The 22973-nt window shown below is 46.6% G+C and overlaps 1 protein-coding gene across 6 annotated transcripts; it reads left to right on the top strand.

Moving 5' to 3' along the window:
- Nucleotides 1-1548: 1548 nt before the first annotated feature.
- On the top strand, nucleotides 1549-5650 carry LOC123183032 (uncharacterized). Of its 6 annotated transcripts, none has more exons than XM_044595756.1 (9): nucleotides 1549-1941; nucleotides 2942-3059; nucleotides 3370-3604; nucleotides 3736-3855; nucleotides 3968-4096; nucleotides 4204-4253; nucleotides 4337-4434; nucleotides 4642-4926; nucleotides 4998-5650. In XM_044595756.1, exons 2-9 carry the CDS (start codon nucleotides 2990-2992, stop codon nucleotides 5526-5528), a joined length of 1518 nt encoding a protein of 505 aa, XP_044451691.1. In that variant the 5' UTR covers nucleotides 1549-1941; nucleotides 2942-2989; the 3' UTR covers nucleotides 5529-5650. The 6 variants fall into 6 exon arrangements, with proteins under 6 accessions (XP_044451691.1, XP_044451688.1, XP_044451690.1 ...); XM_044595753.1 differs by having other exon boundaries at nucleotides 2934-3059; XM_044595755.1 differs by lacking the exon at nucleotides 1549-1941 and adding an exon at nucleotides 1981-2080 and having other exon boundaries at nucleotides 2934-3059.
- The last annotated feature ends 17323 nt before the right edge of the window (nucleotides 5651-22973 follow it).

Below are 22973 nucleotides of genomic sequence, written 5' to 3'. Positions count from 1 at the left end.
GGTCCCTCAAGTCTCAAAACCGGATAAGTTCGGTCCTAAACCAGATTTTGAGCACGTTGACCGGTTTTGACCGCCACAAAACCGCCCGATGAACAGTAAATTTGAAAAAAAAAACTTCAAAAAATCTGATATTGTTTGGGATCCAATATGCTTACATGCGCAAGGTGCGACCAACTTTTCATGCTCTTTCGACACTCTAGGAGGAGCTGGTGAAAAATAAAACAAAATTTTGCTCACAAAAACTTATTAAGGGGCGACACGATTGTTGCCCTCGTCCTCCTGAATCCGTCCCTGAATACAGTACTAAAGTTGCACAATATATCATTAAAGTTGGCATCAAAAATATTTCGTTGAAACATACCCATATGGGATCTAGTTTCAAAGATCTCGTCATGATGAACCCAACGGTGAAGACGGATCTAAATTCCGACACATGGTTTGAAATATATGACTTTTTAAAAAGAGAAAGGTATGTTTTTGGTCCCTCAAGTTTCCATAAAGTATAGAATTGGTCCCTCAAGATTTTTTCGCATACATTTGGTCCCTCAAGTCTCAAAACCGGATAAGTTCGGTCCTAAACCAGATTTTGAGCACGTTGACCGGTTTTGACCGCCACAAAACCGCCCGATGAACAGTAAATTTGAAAAAAAAAACTTCAAAAAAATCTGATATTGTTTGGGATCCAATATGCTTACATGCGCAAGGTGCGACCAACTTTTCATGCTCTTTCGACACTCTAGGAGGAGCTGGTGAAAAATAAAACAAAATTTTGCTCACAAAAAAATAGCCAAAATTGTTTCTTTTTGCTAGAGCCCGTCCGATGTCATTTCATGACAAAATTTGGTCGGGCCTTGCCCATGTAAGCATATTGGACCCCAAACAATTTTCAGATTTTTTTGATTTTGTTTTGATTTTTTTGAATTTACTATTCATCAGGCAGATATTTTTGGTTTTTTTACCACGAGCTCCTTGAGTGCCGAAAGAGAATGAAATTTTGTTCACATCTTGCGTACGCAAGCATATTCGACCCCAAAAAATTTCAGATTTTCTTGAATTTTTTTATTTTTTTTGTCGAATTTACTGTTCATCGGACGGTTTTGTTGCGGTCAAAACCGGCCAGCGTGCTCAAAATCTGGTTTAGGATCAAACTTATCCGGTTTTGAGATTTGAGGGACCAAATGTATACCAAAATTTGAGGGACCAAGTCTATACTTTGTGGGAACTTGAGGGACCAAAAACATACTTTTCTCTTTTAAAAATTGAAGAACCGGAATAATACAACGTGAATCTGTTTTGTTGTCCATCGGATATAATAAGTCTGACTGCATTTAATGATCAATCACATGCTAATCCTACGCATGCATGTGTGTGGCAGAGCCGGTCGCTCGTTCTCTTCGTTTAGTGCGCATGCACTTTGGAGGTTTTAGGTTCAATTATTCAAACTGGAGTAAGACAAAAAAAAGCTCCTTCCCGTACTTATATAATCCTTTGGAAGGAAACAGGTAGGGCCTGTCTAAAGTCTTCGAAAGCGGTGAGTGGGTTGGGTCTTGGGTGGATAGGGACTTGCGTTTGCGTGCGACCGGCCGGCCGGCCGGCCGGCCTCGGTGACCGCGCTCCAGAAATATTGGCGCGCCGCCCCCAGCCCATGCCGCCATGCGTGGCGGGCGAAGGCACGAGTCCGCTGCCCACGCGGCGGCCATGCGCGCCCGCCCCGTCTGCCCGCCTCGCGTCACCGGATAAGGGAGCCCCACCCCTCCCCCGCTCCCGGATCGCCGCGAGTTCCCTTTTGACTTTGCCGCCCGCCCGCCCCTCGCGCGCCAGAAAAATGTGGACGAGGGCGTCGTGATCTGATCGCCCTCAACTCAACGGAAGGAGGAGTCCCGAGGAAGTGGCGCGCGGCCTTGCTAGCCTGCCTGCCAAGAGTCTCTCCGCGGCATAGAGGTACGTGTTCTTGATGCGCGGGCTTTGGGGTGCACTCCCCGTGGTCGACGAAATTCCCCTGAGAAAGACAGAGATATCCTAGCTCCGCCGTTCACTTCTCTCCAGAAGATCTTGGTCTGCTGGGTGCAGCAGGAAAGGGGTAACCTTGCTGCTGAAGCGGACGAGCTTTTTTCTTCTCCAGAGAGAAGAACGGATTCCTTTCTTCATCATTAGTACAAATAGAACGCATTGCAGTTTCACTTGCGTGAATTCTTATAGCCAACCTGTTCGCGTCTCCTTTGAGAGTTGGCGACGGCAGTAAATAGAGCATTCAGTCCTTCATGATGTTGCCTGCCATGGTTTATTTATTTCATTCAGCTGTAATCTTTTGGTATTCTTGCCTAGTTACGTGGTAGTAGAAAAAGGTTCGAAGAGAAAAACAAGCCTTAGTGTCGGCACTGTGAAAGGAGCATCTGTCCCGCTGAAATGGCAATGTTTTTCTCAACGGACAACTGACTTCCTTCCTCACCATTTTCTTCTTCCTTCCGTTCTCTTGCTTGTTTTTATATAGCTTGTACTGTATTCTCCTGTCCTCTTAATATAATACATGCAGCTCTTCTGCATGGTTAGAAAACACACACACCAGGAATCCAGCTTCACTTGCGGGGAGTTGTTGTGTGCTGTGAATTTTGATATCTACTTACTTGTTTGCGTAGGGCAGTAGACAGATTTCGTGTCAACATTCAGTCCTTAATGGTGTTGGGCTGTTTGTTTTAGCTTATGTATCTCATGCGGCTGTAAGCTTTTGGCATCCTTGCCAAGTTGTATGTGCTAGCACCTTCAAGAGAAAAACAGAGCACCAATATCGGCACTCTAGTTTAGATCACCTAGGATTGTTGCTATTAAAGACGCCTTGCCTGATGATATGACAGTATAAATAATATCATGTCAACGACACACACACCCTCCTCTGCGGGTACATGCCGACGTGCTGATATGATCCTGTTTTCTAGGGCTATAGCGAATCAGCAAGAGTGATGCTCGACATTATTTGCTATCTGGAACTCAAATGGAGGACTATTTTGAGCGCATACTAAACCTTGCTTGGCAGTTTCGACAACACTTGACACAATTCATAGGTACCAGCTGAGCATACAATGTTTTGATCGATTTGAATCATCAGGGGGAAACAGACTTGCTGATAGTCCAGTACACATTGCTGTCTTGTTTCTTTGTTGATTCTGAATCACCGTTTTGTCAGTTATCTTTTCCTTCTCTGGAGCAAACTTATTCTGGCATAAGATTTTGTTTCTTAGATATTTAGATACTAGATATGTGTTTCATCCACTCTAGAAGAAATCTGATCAAGATGGGAGTTTCTGTACAGTGTTGTTTCTGTTGAGTTTCTTCCTTTATTTTTATGTGCTGGTATTTTCTTTTTCTTCACAGAAAATGTGTTTGGGTGCATTGATTGGATTCCTCAACGTCACGAAGTCCAATTCTCTGCTTACTATGGAGGATCATTGCCTGACACTGAAAGATATATTCATGGACAGAGTTCTGCGTTGTCCATTAGCAATACTACAGAAGAGTTATCCATTAGTAGTACTACAGAAGAACAGGCTGCACATAGGATATCTGAGATCACAATTTTCAGAAACGGCGTATCCGAAATTTGTCAAAGGTTTGGTATTCCCGTGCCTTCTTTAATCAGATAAAGTTAATGCTTGCAGATAGTAATATTTCTTATCACACTAGCTAACCATGTGTTTTGATGTTGTTTCTCGCGTCCACTTTGCAACTTTGTGCTGTCAGATCATATGCTAGCTGGTCATCCTATATTTTGCGTGGCTACAGATTGGGACAAAGATTGGCACTCCATTTGCGAGGGCTGTGCAGTCTCTTTGTAAATGAGATTAATACCAAACTAACCAGGTTGGTTACCGTCTTCTGACTTCCAACTTCGTTGTGTTGATCCAAGTGCTCAAGTCCATTCAGTGAAACTTCTGTTCGCAGATGGTTGCTAAGATCTGGTGCATGCTCACAGGTCCTTGCATCGTTTCTGGACAACATTACAAGGCTCTTCTGAAGATATAGGGTGGTTGCAAAGAACTCAAATGTCACTTTATTCAGTTGATGGCACATCTCGCTTTCAGGAGCTTTTGCATGATGTGAGGTGAACTGTTTTCCCTGCCTAGTGAAGTGTCAGTTAATAAGGAGATGGCATAGTGTTTAGTAGGAGTATTATTCAGTTATTCTTTTGCATTGTGTTTTTTTTTTCAGAAATGGCATGCATTACCTGCCTGATACACTGGTTTACTTGCTCATCCCTGGTGAGACATCTTTCTCAGTTTTCACAGATAACCTTAATATGTCGTGGTAGCTTGATGGTGACTCACAGCGTTCCTCTATGCAGGCCTTTTTAGCAACCACAGTCCACTTTACTTTCTCAACACTAAAAGATTCTTTTCAAAGATGGGGCTTACTTGCCATATTGCAAAGATTCATAGTGAGGTAATTCAGCTCAACAGGGTGGCATACAAGATCTTTCTAGTTTGTCGACCTATATTTGTTTCGTGCTGTGCATGTGCCGTAAACCAAGGAATGTCTGTCTCTTTGGTTCTCGTATCTTCCTCGTATATACTGCAGTGTATACTTTACAAGTTCGTGTTTCATTCTGTCACCCCCTGTAGGTATGTACTTACCTTCCATTTTGTTCAGGCATCAGTGGAGAAAAATGCACGGGAACTGAAACTATACATCGAGGAGCTCTACTGGGGATCTGGCAAACAGGTTTTGCTCCTGGGACATAGCAAGGGCGGAGTCGATGCGGCTGCCGCACTCTCGTTGTACTGGTCCGAGCTCAAGGGCAAGGTCGCTGGTCTGGCACTGGTTCAGAGCCCGTATGGCGGCACCCCCGTGGCTTCCGACATCCTTCGAGAAGGCCAGATCGCTGACAGGGAGACCAGGAGGATCATGGAACTGATAGTGTGCAAACTTATCAAGGTCTGTCTGTGTTCCCTTCATTTCATTACATTTCATGTCATGCATATTTCCTAACAAGTGGACGGACGCAGGGCGACATGAGAGCTCTGGAGGATCTCACGTATGACAAGAGAAAGGACTTCATTTCCAAGCACAGGCTCCCGGTGGACGAGCTGCCGATCGTCTCCTTCCACACAGAGGCCAGCACCGCCCCGACGGTGCTCGCGACGCTGACCCGCATCGCCCAGGCCGAGCTCCTCCCGCTGCTCACGGTGGCACCCCTGCCACGCTTCCTGTCCGAGTATGCAGAGTCATTGCTCGCTTCTCTGAAGCTGCCCGTGGTGATGCCGGTGTCGGCTGCAATGGCGGCCACCGCGCTCCACCTGCGGCTGCGGTACGGGGAAAGCAGTGATGGCCTGGTGACACGGCGCGACGCCGAGGTCCCAGGGTCCGTGGTGGTGCGGCCCGAGCGGAGGCTGGACCATGCGTGGCTGGTGTTCTCGACGCTGAGCCGGCGGCGCGCCGAGGCCGATGCCACCCAGGTGTGCGAGGCCCTGCTGGCCATGCTCGTCGAGATCGGCGGCAAGAGACGCCGCTGCCTCATCGAGGAGATCGTTACTTGAATTATTTTTCTCTCTGCTTGTTTGTTGAGCTAGAACTTTCTATATACATATAGTGAAGAGTCTCTGTTTTTCTGAGAACGACAACAGATGCAATATCTGATTATAATACGGAGTACTAATTAAGGGCGATGTTATACGTATTACTGTTACTGATTTACTGATTTAGGATGGTGATACCGGCAACTTCGTTCCCATAGATAGGTTGCGTCAAAAATGATTAAATCGAAGTTTGCCAACATAATCTAATGACCATTTGGATAACCTTTGAGGATATAACAGAGGCACTGGTGTCCATTTACTAGTACTTCCTTCGTAAAGAAATATAAGAATATTTAAGATCACTACTTTTAAGAGAATAAGAAATCCAGAATGACCATCTTGATGGTTAGACAAACATGATTACATCAAAATGCACATATATCCTAATCAAGTACGGTGGAACAGAAGTTAATGAGCCACATGCAACATGTATGTAAATTATCTCTTATTCGTAACCGTTTGTCAAATACATCTAGCTAGCTTTTGCACTTTTGCTGGCATTCGGCCATCGTCGTGTAGCAATCACCGCCGTTGAGGATACTTATAGTGCTTCCTTCGTTTCATAATAGAAAAAACGTTCTTATATTATGAGACGGAGGGACTAGATCCGAGGGGTAGGTGATACTAGCCTCTTGTCCTTCAAGCAAAAATGGTCCGGTGGTACAACAATCTTCTCCGCCTCGTCCGCCCTCCCGTTCGTCGCTTGGCCTATGATTCAAGATTAAAATAGTGTTACATCGTCTATGAGTTTACATCTGCATCGGTGCCCACCCGAGCCACTCACAAGCAAAAGCACATTGACTGTAAAAACAAGGCCCATCGAACAGATTCGGCTTGCTTTTAGCCATTAACCATGCTGGGACCCTAGTGTCAGGGAAACATGAGTTGCTGATGGCCTTAGCGCCCTCGTAGCCAGCCCCGCTATAGGGAGATTTCTAAGTCATTGAACTGCTCATAAAATATTCGTTCCTTTGTTCTATTTTTTATACAAGGTAAAAAAACTAATGCTTGCAAAATATATATGTTAATTAAGATACTAAGCTCCCTAGATTTGGAGCCTCCTAGTCCGTCGGAGGCTATGAAGGTCCCCGGAGCCCGCTACCCGCCTCTAAGGGCGTGTGTCCTTGGTTGAGGGTTCTTGTTTGTTTTATGTTTTTGTTATTTTTATTTTTTTATTTTTTCTTCTCTTTTCAATTTTTAATATTTCTTGAAAATTTATTACAATTGTGAACATTTTTAAAATCTCAGTAGATATTTTGAAATTCATGAATATTTTTCAAAATTCTGAATATTCTTAAAGTTCATAACATTATTAAATTTCATGGAAACAAATTTGTGAACTTTATTTCAAATTTGTGAATATTTTTTTGAAATTGAATATTTTTTTGAAATTGAATATTTTTTAGAAATCTGGAATAGTTTCAAAAATATAAGGTTTTTAAATGGAAAAGGCTACCCTTCAGCCGGATGATGCATGTGTAGCGTCCGCCGCCTGCGTAGCCGTCGGATCAATCCAGATGGAGCGCCCACATTGCCACAAGCCCCACGTAGTCAATTTTTTGTAACAAGGGTCTTGTTTCAGAAGGTTCCTACAAGAAAGGTCTTGTTTCAGAAAAGGGAAAAACGGTTCGATGGTGAAGTTTTTTTTCCTGCAACATTGGTCTTGTTTCAGAAGGTTTTTGCAACAAGGGTTTTGTTTCAGAAAGAAAAAAAATGGTTCAATGAAAAAAATTCCTCTCCAACAGAGGTCTTGTTTCAGAAATATAACCCCAGCTGCAGAAAGCGTTGGAGCGCTCAACTTTAGAGCGTGAGAGGTCAGACATTGCAACACGAGGCATGTTTCAGAAGCATAGCCTCGGTTGCAGAAAACACTGGAGAAGCACCCGGTATTAGAGGTCCTCGCCATGGTGCTGGAGCAGAGGTGGCAGTTGTTCATGATGCTGGGGTGGAGGAGCCGTGGCAACTCCAACAATCGGAGGCACTCCATGGTCGAGGCGCTCGGGCCATGGCGACACAGCAGCTGCGCTCCAGCCTAGGGTGTGCGTGTCTTGGCCAGCTGTTGTCTCGGCGGACCATTGCAACAAGGTCCTTGTTGCAAAACCCTTGAGCGCAACAAGCTAGCTGTTGCAAAGGTCCTCGATTGGCTGGGACGGTAGATCGAACAGTTGTTTTGGCCGGCATCCACGGCTGCCAAGGCGGCCGATCTAATCAATTTATCATCCGGCGGACGCGTAGCAGTTAAATTGGCAGCCGTTTAAAAAATTCAAGAGTTTTTAAAATCCATTTACATCTCTTGGTTCAACAAACTTTTGCAAAATATAATGATAACCACCTTTTTATAAGATATCAGAGGAGCATTCTGGGAAATATATATGCTAAGCGAGTGAGTGGACCAAGGAACCGAGATGAGTGAGCGGGAGCTTCGTGGGCCAGCCCGTGTGAGTGTTATAGTAGCAATTTTATGGTTTTTGTGTGTAATAGGAGCTCCCAAGGGGCTCACACAATGACCAGCAATTGACATCGAGACTGAAATGTGAAAAATTTCATATTTTAAATCATGAACTTTTAAAAAGTTGTGAACATTTTTAAATCTCATAGCATATTTTGAAATTTGTCAATATTCATAAATCTCATGGATTTATTTTTTATTTTTTATGTTTCTGAAAAATTTAAAACCCATGGATGTTTTTAAAATTTGAAAAAATTTCTTATTTTGGAGTTTTTTAAAATCCGCAACCATTTTAAAATCCAAGAGTTTTTAAAATCCGTTAACATCCTTTGATTTAACAAACTTTTTCAAAATAAGATGATAGCCGCCTTTTTATAAGATATCAATGGAGCATGCCAGGAAAAATATGTTAAGCAAGTGACTAGACCAAGGAGCCGAGCTGAGTGAGTGGGAGCTTCTTGGGCAAGCCCATGTGAGGGTTATAGTAGAAATTCCATGGTTTCGGTGGGGAATAGGAGCTCGCAAGGGGCTCACACAATGATCAGCAATTGATATCAAGGCCGAAATGTGAACATTTTCCATATTCTAATTTATGAACATTTTAAAAAATTGTGAACATTGTTTTAAAAATCCAGAATATATTTTTGAACTTTATGAACATTTTAAAATTTTATGAAATTTTAAAGTTCATGAAAATTATTAAATTTTGTAAAATAAAGTAAATTTTGTGAACTTTATTTCAAATTTTTTTATTTAAAAAATCCATGAATAATTTAACAAGATTGAAACATTTTTTTAAGTTTATGTTTTTAAATTTTCTTAGTTTTAGAAATCCAAGAGTTTATAAAGTCCGTGAACTTTTTTTATTTAACAAACTTAAAAAAAGGTAGCCATTTTATTATAAGATAGAAGGGGAGTTGTCGAAAGAAAAATGTTAAGCAAGCGACTGGATCACTGAGCCGAGCTGAGTTAGTGGGAGCTTCGTGGGCTGACCTATGTGTGCATTATTGCGGCATTTTCATGGTTTCGGTGTGGTATAGGAGCTACAAAGGGCTCACACAACGACCGGCGGCTGACATCGAGGCTGAAATGTGTAAGGACACCATGACCACGCATCGAGCAATTCCATTCTCCTCCCAGAACATATAATGTCTCTAGCAACACCCAACACGGGATACGAACAAAAAAACATCACTAGAACGTAGTATTTTTTAGGGTAAAGCAAAGCTTTATAAATCAACGGTGCTCAGGCATATCACCTGAAGCACAAACAGCCACTTGGGGCGGTACATTCGAGTCCCAACACATACAAGAATTATTTGATGGGCATAGCCGTCCAACTTTAGCTAGAGCATCCGCTACAGAATTAGCCTCACGGCGGCATACCAACACCTCCTGCTTAGAGAACCACATTTTGAGTTGGAATTTGATATCTTCAATGGCCACCGCATAAGGGGAAGAATCTACTTTCCGTAGGTCAAGGGCGTCCGCTAGCAGCTGCGAATCGGTTTCAAACGCCACTCTGATGGCCCCCAACTCAGTGCATGTGGCGATCGCTGCAGCCATGGCACACATTTCGGCCCTAAATGCATCCACCACACGCTCCTGCCTCCCTGCTCTTGCCGTGATAATTTGCCTGTCCTCGTCTCTCACTACCACTCCCCAGCTCCCAACATTATCTCCCGGTGTATAAGAGCCATCAAAATTGACCTTTAGCATACCATCGTTCGGAGGGGTCCATTTTTGCGCCTGTTTCTTTGTCTGCCTCAGGTTAAAGAATTCCAAATACTCAACAATATTCACTCTAACCCGCTGGACAATCTCAGCCCCTGGAACTGGGAGTTCACCTTCTCTGACCTTGTTCCGGTTATTCCACCAGTGCCACCACATCGTGAATATGGTCACCCTCTTTTCCTCAGCTACCCCCCACAAGAAGTCAAGCATCGCATGCACATCCCCTATGCGTTCCAGCTCGGTTCTTTCCTTTTCAAGTGTTAGCATACGCCATACTTCTTTGATGGCCTTGCACTTAATGAATAGATGCCCTCCATCCTCCTCAGAAAGTCCAAGTCCACAGAAGAGGCACTTTGACTGCTCCAGTTTCACTCCCCTCCACTCCAAATTATTGCAGAGCGCTAAGGCTTCGTGTTTCATCCTCCAAACAAACATTTGTAGCTTCCTGGGGCAGGGTAGTTTCCAGATTCTTTTCCAGGCATCCCCCTCCGACTTGTCAAGCTGGCCTGCAGCCGTGGAGCTGCATCCCGGTGCTCCATTACGAGCTTGTTTCAGCAGCTGGGTATGCAGTTTATAGGCATTTTTCACCGAGTGCACACCTTTTGGATCAAAGTGCCAAGCCGTAAAGTCATCTACTCCCTCCTGCAGCGGAATTTGCAGGATATGCCACGCGTCGTCCGGCCAGAAAGTCTCCTTCACCAGCCGTTCGTCCCAGTTCCCGGAGATGGGGCAGATAAGATCCTGGACATTAGTTAACAAACTAGCTCCGCGGGGCGTGATGACCTTCCTGGACCACGCACGTGGAATCCAAGGGTCGGTCCAGATCTTCACCTGTGATCCATCCCCGATCCTCCAGATATATCCCTGTTTTATTAGGTCCAGACCAAGCAGTATGCTCCTTCAAGAGTATGAGATGCCATCTCTTGGTTCAGCATGAAGGACGTCGGTGTTCAGAAAGTATCGTGCTTTGAGCACCTGGCTGCATAGGCTGTCAGGGTTCTGTAGTAGTCGCCAACCTTGCCTCGATAACATGGCAACATTGAAGCTATGCATGTCCCTGAATCCCGGCCCTCCCATTGCCTTCGGTTTCACTAACTTGTCCCAACTGATCCAATGTAAAGTATTTTGTTTATCCTGCTGGCTCCACCGAAAGCGCCCCAACAATGTATTTACCTCACTACAGAATGTTTTTGTGAGGTCAAAACATGACATGGCATGCGTGGGAATCGCTTGAGCTACAGTTTTGACTAGAGCTTCTTTACTTTCCTTCGCTAGCAACCTCTCCTGCCAACCATAGACACGTCCACAAATATTTCCTTTGATATAAGCAAAGGCCTTCCTCCTAGAGCGCCCCACATGGACCGGCAGCCCAAGGTACCTATCATTCCAATTCTCACTATGGATCTCAATAGCTTGTTTAACTGCATCTTTAGCCAACTGACTTGTGTTTGGACTAAACATCACTGCTGATTTCTCTACATTAATACATTGCCCTGAGCTTTCCTCGTATAATTTCAGTGCTTCATGCAAAGCTGCAGCCTCCTGCTGGTTAGCCTTTATGAGTAGAACCGAATCGTTGGCGAAGAACGGATGTGAAATGCTTGGCGCCCCTGGACAGATTTTGACTCCACTGATAGAACCTTTCTCCGCGGCATCATGCAGTGAAGCCGACAAACCTTCCGCACAAATGACAAACAGGTAGGGTGACAAAGGATCACCTTGCCGTAATCCTCTTGATGGGCAAAACTGAGTCGTGAGAGTCCTGTTAACCTTGATTTGGTATCTCACCGTGGAAACACATTTCATTATCAGGTCCACCCACCGCCTCCTGAACCCAAGTTTCCGTAGCATCGCCTCAAGAAAATCCCATTCGACCCTATCATAGGCCTTACTCATGTCTGCCTTTACCGCTGCCACCCCCTCCTTTCCATGTCGCTTATTTAGCAGGTAATGAGATAGTTCATAGGCGATAAGAACATTGTCTGTGATAAGCCGGCCCGGCACAAAAGCACTTTGGTTTTCTGAAATAATCCCGGGCAACACCACCTTTAGTCGATTTGCCATCACCTTGGACACAAGCTTGTATAAGACGTTGCATAAACTGATGGGTCGAAGATCCTTAATCCTGTTAGGATTTTTAACCTTGGGAATTAGGACAACACACGTATCATTCCACCCTTCTGGGATATCTCCCCCATTCAGGACCGCAAGGACTTCTTCGACTACCCGATCGCCCATGAACTGCCAGTGTCGCTTGAAGACTATGGATGGCATCCCATCCGGTCCGGGCGCTTTTAGATCCCCAATGTGATCCAAGGCTGCTTTAACCTCCTCCCTGGTAAACTCGGCATCAAGCACATTATGCATAGCCTCGGTCAATTTGGGTTTCACTTTCCCAATCAACTCCGCAGTGTGGGTTCCGCCCTGAGAAGTAAAGAGATCCTGAAAAAAGGAACACACATAGTTAGTTAAATCTTCCTCTTCCTTCAATACCACCCCATCCTCCCTTCTTAACTCCTTTATTCTGTTTGTTTTCTTCCTAGCCGTTGCCACTGCTTGTAAGTATTTGGAGTTCCTATTGCCATCCCGCAGCCACCAAGCTGTTGGGGATCGTAGCAGAATTTTAAAATTTCCTACGCATCACCAAGATCCATCTATGGAGTATACTAGCAACGAGGGGAAAGGAGTGCATCTACATACCCTTGTAGATCGCGAGCGGAAGCGTTCCAATGAACGAGGTTGATGGAGTCGTACTCGCCGTGATCCAAATCACCGATGACTGAGTGCCGACCGGACGGCACCTCCGCGTTCAACACACGTACGGAGCAGCGACGTCTCCTCCTTCTTGATCCAGCAAGGGGGAAGGAGAGGTTGATGGAGATCCAGCAGCACGACGGCGTGGTGGTGGATGTAGCAGGATCTCGGCAGGGCTTCGCCGAGCTTCTGCGAGAGGGAGAGGTGTTGCAGGGGAGGAGGGAGGCGCCAAAGGCTGTAGTATTGCTGCCCTCCCTCCCCCCTTTATATAGGCCCCCTAGGAGGGGGGCGCCGGCCTGGAACCCATCTACATGGGGGGCGGCGGCCAGGGGGGAGACTTGCCCCCCAAGGCAAGTGGGGCGCCCCCCCCCCCACCCTAGGGTTTCCAACCCTAGGCGCAGGGGGGCCCATGGGGGGTGCCCCAGCCCACTAAGGGCTGGTTCCCTTCCCACTTCAGCCCATGGGGCCCTCCGGGATAGGTGGACCCTTGGGACCCTTCCGGTGGTCCCGGTACAATACCAGTGACCCCCGAAACTTTCCCGGTGGCCAAAACTTGACTTCCTATATATAATTCTTCACCTCCGGACCATTCCGGAACTCCTCGTGACGTCCGGGATCTCATCCGGGACTCCGAACAACTTTCGGGTTTCCGCATACTCATATCTCTACAACCCTAGCGTCACCGAACCTTAAGTGTGTAGACCCTACGGGTTCGGGAGACATGCAGACATGACCGAGACGCCTCTCCGGTCAATAAACAATAGCGGGATCTGGATACCCATGTTGGCTCCCACATGTTCCACGATGATCTCATCGGATGAACCACGATGTCGAGGATTCAATCAATCCCGTATACAATTCCCTTTGTCAATCGGTATGTTACTTGCCCGAGATTCGATCGTCGGTATCCCAATACCTTGTTCAATCTCGTTACCGGCAAGTCCCTTTACTCGTACCGTAATGCATGATCCCGTGACTAACTCCTTAGTCACATTGAGCTCATTATGATGATGCATTACCGAGTGGGCCCAGAGATACCTCTCCGTCATACGGAGTGACAAATCCCAGTCTCGATCCGTGCCAACCCAACAGACACTTTCGGAGATACCCGTAGTGTACCTTTATAGTCACCCAGTTACGTTGTGACATTTGGCACACCCAAAGTACTCCTACGGTATCCGGGAGTTGCACGATCTCATGGTCTAAGGAGAAGATACTTGACATTGGAAAAGCTCTAGCAAACGAACTACACGATCTTTGAGCTATGCTTAGGATTGGGTCTTGTCCATCACATCATTCTCCTAATGATGTGATCCCGTTATCAATGACATCCAATGTCCATAGTCAGGAAACCATGACTATCTGTTGATCAACGAGCTAGTCAACTAGAGGCTTACTAGGGACACGTTGTGGTCTATGTATTCACACATGTATTGCGATTTCCGGATAACACAATTATAGCATGAACAATAGACAATTATCATGAACAAAGAAATATAATAATAACCATTTATTATTGCCTCTATGGCATATTTCCAACAGTCTCCCACTTGCACTAGAGTCAATAATCTAGTTACATTGTGATGAATCGAACACCCATTGCGTCCTGGTGTTGATCATGTTTTGCTCTAGGGAGAGGTTTAGTCAACGGATCTGCTACATTCAGGTCCGTATGTACTTTACAAATATCTATGTCTCCATTTTGAACACTTTCACGAATGGAGTTGAAGCGACGCTTGATATGCCTGGTCTTCCTGTGAAACCTGGGCTCCTTCTCAAGGGCAATAGCTCTAGTGTTGTCACAGAAGAGAGTCATCGGGCCCGACGCATTGGGAATCACCCCTAGGTCGGTAATGAACTCCTTCATCCAGACTGCTTCCTGTGCTGCCTCCGAGGCTGCCATGTACTCCGCTTCACATGTAGATCCCGCCACGATGCTTTGCTTGCAACTGCACCAGCTTACTGCTCCTCCATTCAAAATATACACGTATCCGGTTTGTGACTTCGAGTCATCCAGATCTATGTCGAAGCTAGCGTCGACGTAACCCTTTACGACGAGCTCTTCGTCACCTCCATAAACGAGAAACATATCCTTAGTCCTCTTCAGGTACTTCAGGATATTCTTGACCGTTGTCCAGTGTTCCATGCCGGGTTTACTTTGGTACCTTCCTACCCTTGCCTTTCTTGAACTTAGTGGTTTTATTCACCATCAACACTTGATGTTCCTTCCTGATCTCCACCTCCGTTGATTTCAGCATCGAATATACCTCAGGAATGGTCTTTTCCATCCCCTGCATATTGAAGTTCATCACAAAGCTCTTGTAGCTTGGTGGAAGCGACTGAAGGATTCTGTCAATGACCGCGTCATCCGGGAGATTAACTCCCAGCTGAGACAAGCGGTTGTGCAACCCAGACATTCTGAGTATGTGCTCACTTACAGAACTATTCTCCTCCATTTTACAGCTGAAGAACTTGTCGGAGACTTCATATCTCTCGACCCGGGCATGAGCTTGGAAAACCATTTTCAGCTCTTCGAACATCTCATATGCTCCATGCTTCCCAAAACGCTTTTGGAGCCCCGGTTCTAAGCTGTAAAGCATGCCGCACTGAACGAGGGAGTAATCATCAGCACGTGATTGCCAAGCGTTCATAACGTCTTGGTTCTCTGGGATTGGTGCTTCACCTAGCGGTGCTTCTAGGACATAATCTTTCTTGGCAGCTATGAGGATGATCCTCAGGTTCCGGACCCAGTCCGTATAGTTGTTGCCATCATCTTTCAGCTTGGTTTTCTCTAGGAACGCGTTGAAGTTGAGGACAACGTGGGCCATTTGATCTACAAGACATATTGTAAAGATTTTAGACTAAGTTCATGATAATTAAGTTCATCTAATCAAATTACACAATGAACTCCCACTCAGATAGACATCCCTCTAGTCATCTAAGTGAAACATGATCCGAGTTAACTAGGCCGTGTCCGATCATCACGTGAGACGGACTAGTCAAGATCGGTGAACATCTCCATGTTGATCGTATCTTCTATACGACTCATGCTCGACCTTTCGGTCCTCCGTGTTCCGAGGCCATGTCTGTACATGCTAGGCTCGTCAAGTCAACCTAAGTGTATTGCGTGTGTTCCGAGGCCATGTCTGTACATGCTAGGCTCGTCAACACCCGTTGTATGCGAACGTTAGAATCTATCACACCCGATCATCACGTGGTGCTTCGAAACAACGAACCTTCGCAACGGTGCACAGTTAGGGTGAACACTTTCTTGAAATTATCATAAGGGATCATCTTACTTACTACCGTCGTTCTAAGCAAATAAGATGCAAAATATGATAAACATCACATGCAATCAAACAGTGACATGATATGGCCAATATCATTTTGCTCCTTTGATCTCCATCTTCGGGGCACCATGATCAACTTCGTCACCGGCATGACACCATGATCTCCATCATCATGATCTCCATCATTGTGTCTTCATGAGTTGTCACGCCAACGATTACTTCTACTTCTATGGCTAACGCGTTTAGCAATAAAGTAAAGTAATTTACATGGCGTTATTCAATGACACGCAGGTCATACAAAATAATAAAGACAACTCCTATGGCTCCTGCCGGTTGTCATACTCATCGACATGCAAGTCGTGATTCCTATTACAAGAATATGATCAATCTCATACATCACATATATCATTCATCACATCTTCTGGCCATATCATATCACATAGCACATGCTGCAAAAACAAGTTAGACGTCCTCTAATTGTTGTTGCAAGTTTTTACGTGGCTTGTATAGGTTTCTAGCAAGAATGTTTCTTACCTACGTAAAACCACAACGTGATATGCCAATTTCTATTTACCCTTCATAAGGACCCTTTTCATCGAATCCGTTCCGACTAAAGTGGGAGAGACAGACACCCGCTAGCCACCTTATGCAACTAGTGCATGTCAGTCGGTGGAACCTGTCTCACGTGAGCGTACGTGTAAGGTCGGTCCGGGCCGCTTCATCCCACAATGCTGCCGAAACAAGATAAGACTAGTAGCGGCAAGAAGAATTGGCAACATCTATGCCCACAATTGCTTTGTGTTCTACTCGTGCATAGTAACTACGCATAGGCCTGGCTCATGATGCCACTGTTGGGGATCGTAGCAGAATTTTAAAATTTCCTACGCATCACCAAGATCCATCTATGGAGTATACTAGCAACGAGGGGAAAGGAATGCATCTACATACCCTTGTAGATCGCGAGCGGAAGCGTTCCAATGAACGAGGTTGATGGAGTCGTACTCGCCGTGATCCAAATCACCGATGACCGAGTGCCGAACGGACGGCACCTCCGCGTTCAACACACGTACGGAGCAGCGACGTCTCCTCCTTCTTGATCCAGCAAGGGGGAAGGAGAGGTTGATGGAGATCCAGCAGCACGACGGCGTGGTGGTGGATGTAGCGGGATCTCGGCAGGGCTTCGCCGAGCTTCTGCGAGAGGGAGAGGTGTTGCAGGGGAGGAGGGAGGCGCCAAAGGCTGTAGTATTGCTGCCCTCCCCCCCTTTATATAGGCCCCTGGGAGGGGGGGCGCCGGCCTGGAACCCATCTACATGGGGGGCGGCGGCCAGGGGGGGGACTTGCCCCCCAAGGCAAGTGGGGCGCCCCCCCACCCTCGGGTTTCCAACCCTAGGCGCAGGGGGGGCCCATGGGGGGCGCCCCAGCCCACTAAGGGCTGGTTCCCTTCCCACTTCAGCCCATGGGGCCCTCCGGGATAGGTGGCCCCACCCGGTGGACCCCCGGGACCCTTCCGGTGGTCCCGGTACAATACCGGTGACCCCCGAAACTTTCCCGGTGGCCAAAACTTGACTTCCTATATATAATTCTTCACCTCCGGACCATTCCGGAACTCCTCGTGACGTCCGAGATCTCATCCGGGACTCCGAACAACTTTCGGGTTTCCGCATACTCATATCTCTACAACCCTAGCGTCACCGAACCTTAAGTGTGTAGACCCTACGGGTTCGGGAGACATGCAGACATGACCGAGACGCCTCTCCGGTCAATAACCAACAGCGGGATCTGGATACCCATGTTGGCTCCCACATGTTCCACGATGATCTCATCGGATGAACCACGATGTCGAGGATTCAATCAATCCCGTATACAATTCCCTTTGTCAATCGGTATGTTACTTGCCCGAGATTCAATCGTCGGTATCCCAATACCTTGTTCAATCTCGTTACCGGCAAGTCTCTTTACTCGTACCGTAATGCATGATCCCGTGACTAACTCCTTAGTCACATTGAGCTCATTATGATGATGCATTACCGAGTGGGCCCAGAGATACCTCTCCGTCATACGGAGTGACAAATCCCAGTCTCGATCCGTGCCAACCCAACAGACACTTTCGGAGATACCCGTAGTGTACCTTTATAGTCACCCAGTTACGTTGTGACATTTGGCACACCCAAAGTACTCCTACGGTATCCGGGAGTTGCACGATCTCATGGTCTAAGGAGAAGATACTTGACATTGGAAAAGCTCTAGCAAACGAACTACACGATCTTTGAGCTATGCTTAGGATTGGGTCTTGTCCATCACATCATTCTCCTAATGATGTGATCCCGTTATCAATGACATCCAATGTCCATAGTCAGGAAACCATGACTATCTGTTGATCAACGAGCTAGTCAACTAGAGGCTTACTAGGGACACGTTGTGGTCTATGTATTCACACATGTATTACGATTTCCGGATAACACAATTATAGCATGAACAATAGACAATTATCATGAACAAAGAAATATAATAATAACCATTTATTATTGCCTCTAGGGCATATTTCCAACACAAGCATGTGTTCGTTGTTTAAGCTGTGTATGCTTCTTCTCCTCCAGGTCATTTACATCTCCCCTTAATCTCGCCTCCTCCCTCACTTTCCTTTCTGAGACGGGTTCTTTCATGCATCGTTCTAGTTCACCCTTCGCCTTCTTTAATCTCGTCTCTAGTTCTCCCACAACTCTGCTCCATGTTGTCACTCTCCCAGCTATTGCACTCAGGGTAGATGAGACACCACCGTCCCCTACCACCCAGCTTTCATCCCATGCCTCTTTTACCACCTCACTGCATCCCTCCTTCTGCAACCATCTGACTTCAAACCGAAAACTTCTATCGCCTTTTTTCCACCCCTTCTCCCAGCCCTCAGTATGAACTACAACTGGCCGGTGGTCTGAATGTCTTGGCTCGCCATTAACCACGACATATTGTGGAAAGATATTGCACCATTCTTCATTTGCCACCGCACGATCCAGCCGCTCACAAATGTATGATCGTAACTCCTTACTGTGATTCCTCCATGTATAAACATCTCCCTCGAATCCAAGATCTTGTAACTCACAAAACTCCAGCGCCTCACGGAATCCGTCCATAAATCTCTGTGGTCTAACCGCCCCACCTGATTTTTCGTTGCTTGCTAGGATTTCGTTAAAGGCAGAGCCATGGTCGTCCGTCTTGGTGTTGCTGCTTCAGTAGACGTAGGGTTCTCCATGTTTCTTTTTTCCTAGCCAACTCGGACTCCCCGTACACCCCTGTCAGCCGCCAAATTAGCCCCCCTTCCTCTGTAATGTCCACGTCTACATGCCGTCTTCCAAACGATCTTAGAGTAGCATTAATCCCCTTCTTCCAGAACAACACAACCCCTCTACTCCTCCCCTCCGCCTTCCAAGCCAACATGTTAGTAAGGCCAAGAAGCCACCGAAACCTCTCCAACTCCTTCTCCTCCAGCCTAGTTTCACATAAAAATAGAACGACGGGCTCCTCCATCCTCCCCATTTCGAGGAGAGACCGAACTGTCGGGCCATTCCCAAGTCCCCGACAATTCCAGCTTATTATTTTCATTGGTTCAGGCGGGGCTGCTCCTGCAGCCCGACCGATAGATTCTCATTGCTTTTGTTAGTTGCATCTGCCTCGACTACCTCTGACGCCTTGGTTGGCAAGTTCTACATTTTTGGCACCCTGATCGGTGGTCTCCACCCCTCCAGTTATTTTCACCTTCTTAGTCTTGTCAGGATCATCAATCTCCATCTCGTCCCCTCCTCTCTTTCCTTTGGTCTATAGCTTCTCAGTATCCTTATTAGGGCACTCCCCCCTCGGCTTCCTTTTAAACTTCCTCCCTTGTTTCTCCTTCCCCTCTTGCTGCTTATTTCCCCGATATGGTCTGCCTCTGTACTTACACGGACCGGGTTTTTCCCGTTGTTTCCTTCTTCTCCCGTTTCTCCTTCATTGATTTTCCGGTACTATCCACAAGCATTGGCCCTGAGTTACTTTCTTCCACCTCATTGCTTCCATCCTTTGACGAGAACAACATTTTCTTCGCGGTCACCTTATCATCCGTTCTGGCCCCATCGGACAAGAGTTTTATTGGGCTTGTCACTTTAGGTTCTCCTTCTTCTTTCCGGCCACGCCCCGCCCCAGACTCCTTCCCGTCCTTGCGCCAAGATGGCCTGTCACTACCATGTGAACCTCCTCCATTACCCAAGTTGTACTTTGGTCCACTCTCTCATTCTTCCCGCTTCCCCCCTTCCACCGCTCCAACTCATGCTTCCATCGCTCCCTCTGCTGTCCGAACCTCTAGTTCTCCCACCATCATCAGGTTTCCTATTTAATTCTTCTACCCTCATCCATGGCCCGAACTGGGGCGCTTCTCCTTTAACTGGCTTCTTGTTGCATTCATCCTCACCATGTCCAACCATTCCGCAGGTATAACAGAAATCCGGCAGATGCTCATATTCAAATCTACACCAGAGTAACTTCTTCTTCTTTTTGTTCTTGTCCTCCCCTCCCTCCTGCATGGTACACTGCTCCTTCCCCTTCTCTCTATCCAACAGGAAACCCCTCATCAGTGGAACCTTAATGTCCAGTTTCACCTTAATCCGCAAGAACTTTCCCACCGCCTTCCCATCGTATCCAACATCAACATCCAGGAGGTCGTGAAACTCCTTGCCAATCAATTCTCCTGTTCCTCTATTCATCGATCCAATAGGCAAGCCAAACACCCGAATCCATATTGGTATTAGGTTAAACTCATACTCCTCCACAGTTTTGTCCGGATCAAATTCCTCCATAACTAGCAGTTCCTTATCAAACCACCATGGCCCATCCTCCAGTGCCCTTCTCCTCCCCGCCGGCTGACGAAAGGTGAATAGGAAGGCATTATCACCAAGATCTATGCAGCCCACTCCTTTGATCGGGCACCAAATCTTCCCTAACGCATGCCCTACTGCGTATGCATGTGTTGGTCGCTCCGAGAACAGTTTGCCCACCGCCTGCGGATCCTCTTCAGTCCAATCGACCTTCTTCCCCATTACCACCTCCTCCAGATTCAGCCCCTTCTTCTCTGCCGCCGACAGCTTCAGCCCCCTAAGCATCCCCTCTACATCCTCCATCTCCTTCCTCCTCCCCCAACATCCAGACCTAGTCTAGGGTTAGAACCATGGTGTATGATCGGGCCCCTAGAACACCCGAAAGGCCTTTGTGGATGGGTTTGGGGCAACACAGATCACAGCAGGACCTGCGGGACAGCCGTGCTCAACGTTGGGAGCTTGGACCTTGATCGGGGCCAAGGCTACGAGGAACCCTAAACCAGATCCGATCGCCTCCCTGTTCGCCACAGCGTAAATTACGGAACCGTCACCCAAGGGACGGACGAAGATCCACTAGAACGTGGTTAAAGGCAAAGCCAACGCAGATAATGAAACTAAAACGGAACAACAGACCATAATAACATACTAGAGAAAAAAATGATAATTCACAAGTAAAGACCTACGCGGCAAAGCGCACTAAACCTCTAGTACTACTAATCAATCGGTGCATGCATGGCTAAAAAGATACACATAAACTCTGTAAAACATGTTTGAGTCTGAATTGAAAGCAGATACTTGTCCGATTTGATGGCCAAGGAACACTTGTCCGTCACACATGTGGAAGCTTTTCTGCATAAATGGGTGAATGACACATACTATCAAGTGTACAAACCAACTTGCCGTAAGGAGCATATAGTTACCAAATCCAGTCTTACTAAACATGGCTCGCAGAAGGCGCACAACAACATATAGGGTGTGCAAAGAGCACTGACCTCATCAGTCGTGGGACTCCTTATGCTCCCCAAACCCAAATCGTATCCTCCAATTGCACAAACTCCGACCCCACTAGGTGATCAATGTCCTAGTTGATGTCGGCGTTCGCATGTGCGAGTTTTCGTCTATGTTGGAATTGGGCAAGTGGTTGCTCGAAGGTGGACTCGATGCCATTCTCTGACTAGTTTGGTTTGATGCGGTTGGTTTGGGAAGCATAGGGAAAATCCCCCGTGCCGACTCGTCACAAAGACGAGGGCTATGATGTTCATGTCGGCCCTGTTCACCGACTAAGAAAGCCCATATGCAGTGGTGCATTCCCGATCAGATGGATCTCCGATGCACGCGTTGGCGTTGTTGGTTTTCTGATGGTAAGCAATTTTGTTGGCATCTGCAAAGGCCTCCATGGGGATGTATTTGGTGCGCAATTGGTGCTACCAGTGCACCGGTCTCCCGTCTTCAGTGGCGGAGCTATGTTGGGGGCAGGGGGGCGCTGCCCCCCCCCCCCAGCCATGGATGAATTACTGGAGATTTTTTTTAGGGAGGCTTAGATTAGATCTTTTAGCATTTGGCCCCCCAAACACTGATGATTTGTGTTCCCCCCAGTGATTTTCGGCTAGCTCCGCCACTACCAGTCGTGCACTAAAAAATGTTCAAAAAATCCAAAAAAAAGGTTAGTGCACTGGCACCACATCAATATAGGTTGTCACAAAAATTCAAATCAAAATTCGAAACATTGATCGAGGCACAAAAATCACAAATTTGACACAAAATAGTACATAACACAAGTTGGGCTTCAGCCTTGGCTCATTAGCACATTGATGTTAAATTTGTCGATTTTCTTATCTCAAGCAATGTTTTGAATTTTGATTTTGTGACAACTTACATTGATATTGTGTCAATGCACTAAAAAATTTCTGGATTTTTTCATACATTTTTGAATGTGCAACGGGGTCCGGTGCCCCGGTAGCACGGATTGCTCCGGTGCAGCAGATACGTTCCCAGACCTCCATAGGCTGAGCACCTTTTTCCCCCCTTTACTTGGAGTGTTTTCTGTAAAATTTTAGCACAGTTGTATTATCTCAGGCTCTCTTATTGTATCAACGTGGACACGTGGTTAATTAAAAAAACTTCAACCCCACTAATAACAACTCGGTGTGAATCAATTTTAGTCGCCGCCAAACCGGACGGTGCAGCAGCCCGCGGAAAAATTCCAAAATTCCCGCCAGCCAAGGCTGGTTTCCTGTTGCCTACCATCTCGCCCACGTCATCGATCCGAGGCACCGGCCTCTCCACCAATCAGCGCGCACCTCCTCCCGCCTATATACTTTCGCCGTCCCTCGCTTCA

The sequence above is a fragment of the Triticum aestivum genome, chromosome 1D (assembly GCF_018294505.1).
Source record: "Triticum aestivum cultivar Chinese Spring chromosome 1D, IWGSC CS RefSeq v2.1, whole genome shotgun sequence".
Lineage (NCBI taxonomy): Eukaryota > Viridiplantae > Streptophyta > Magnoliopsida > Poales > Poaceae > Triticum > Triticum aestivum.
This window is presented reverse-complemented; position numbering and strand designations above follow the sequence as displayed.

Bases quoted from the DNA above. Each gene is read 5' to 3' on its own strand.
- LOC123183032 (XM_044595756.1), top strand. From the start codon at position 2,990: ATGGAGGACTATTTTGAGCGCATACTAAACCTTGCTTGGCAGTTTCGA. The intron at 3,060-3,369 runs GTACCAGCTGAG...TTTTCTTCACAG, and splicing joins ACACTTGACACAATTCATAG to AAAATGTGTTTGGGTGCATT. The intron at 3,856-3,967 runs GTTGGTTACCGT...GCATGCTCACAG, and splicing joins ATTAATACCAAACTAACCAG to GTCCTTGCATCGTTTCTGGA.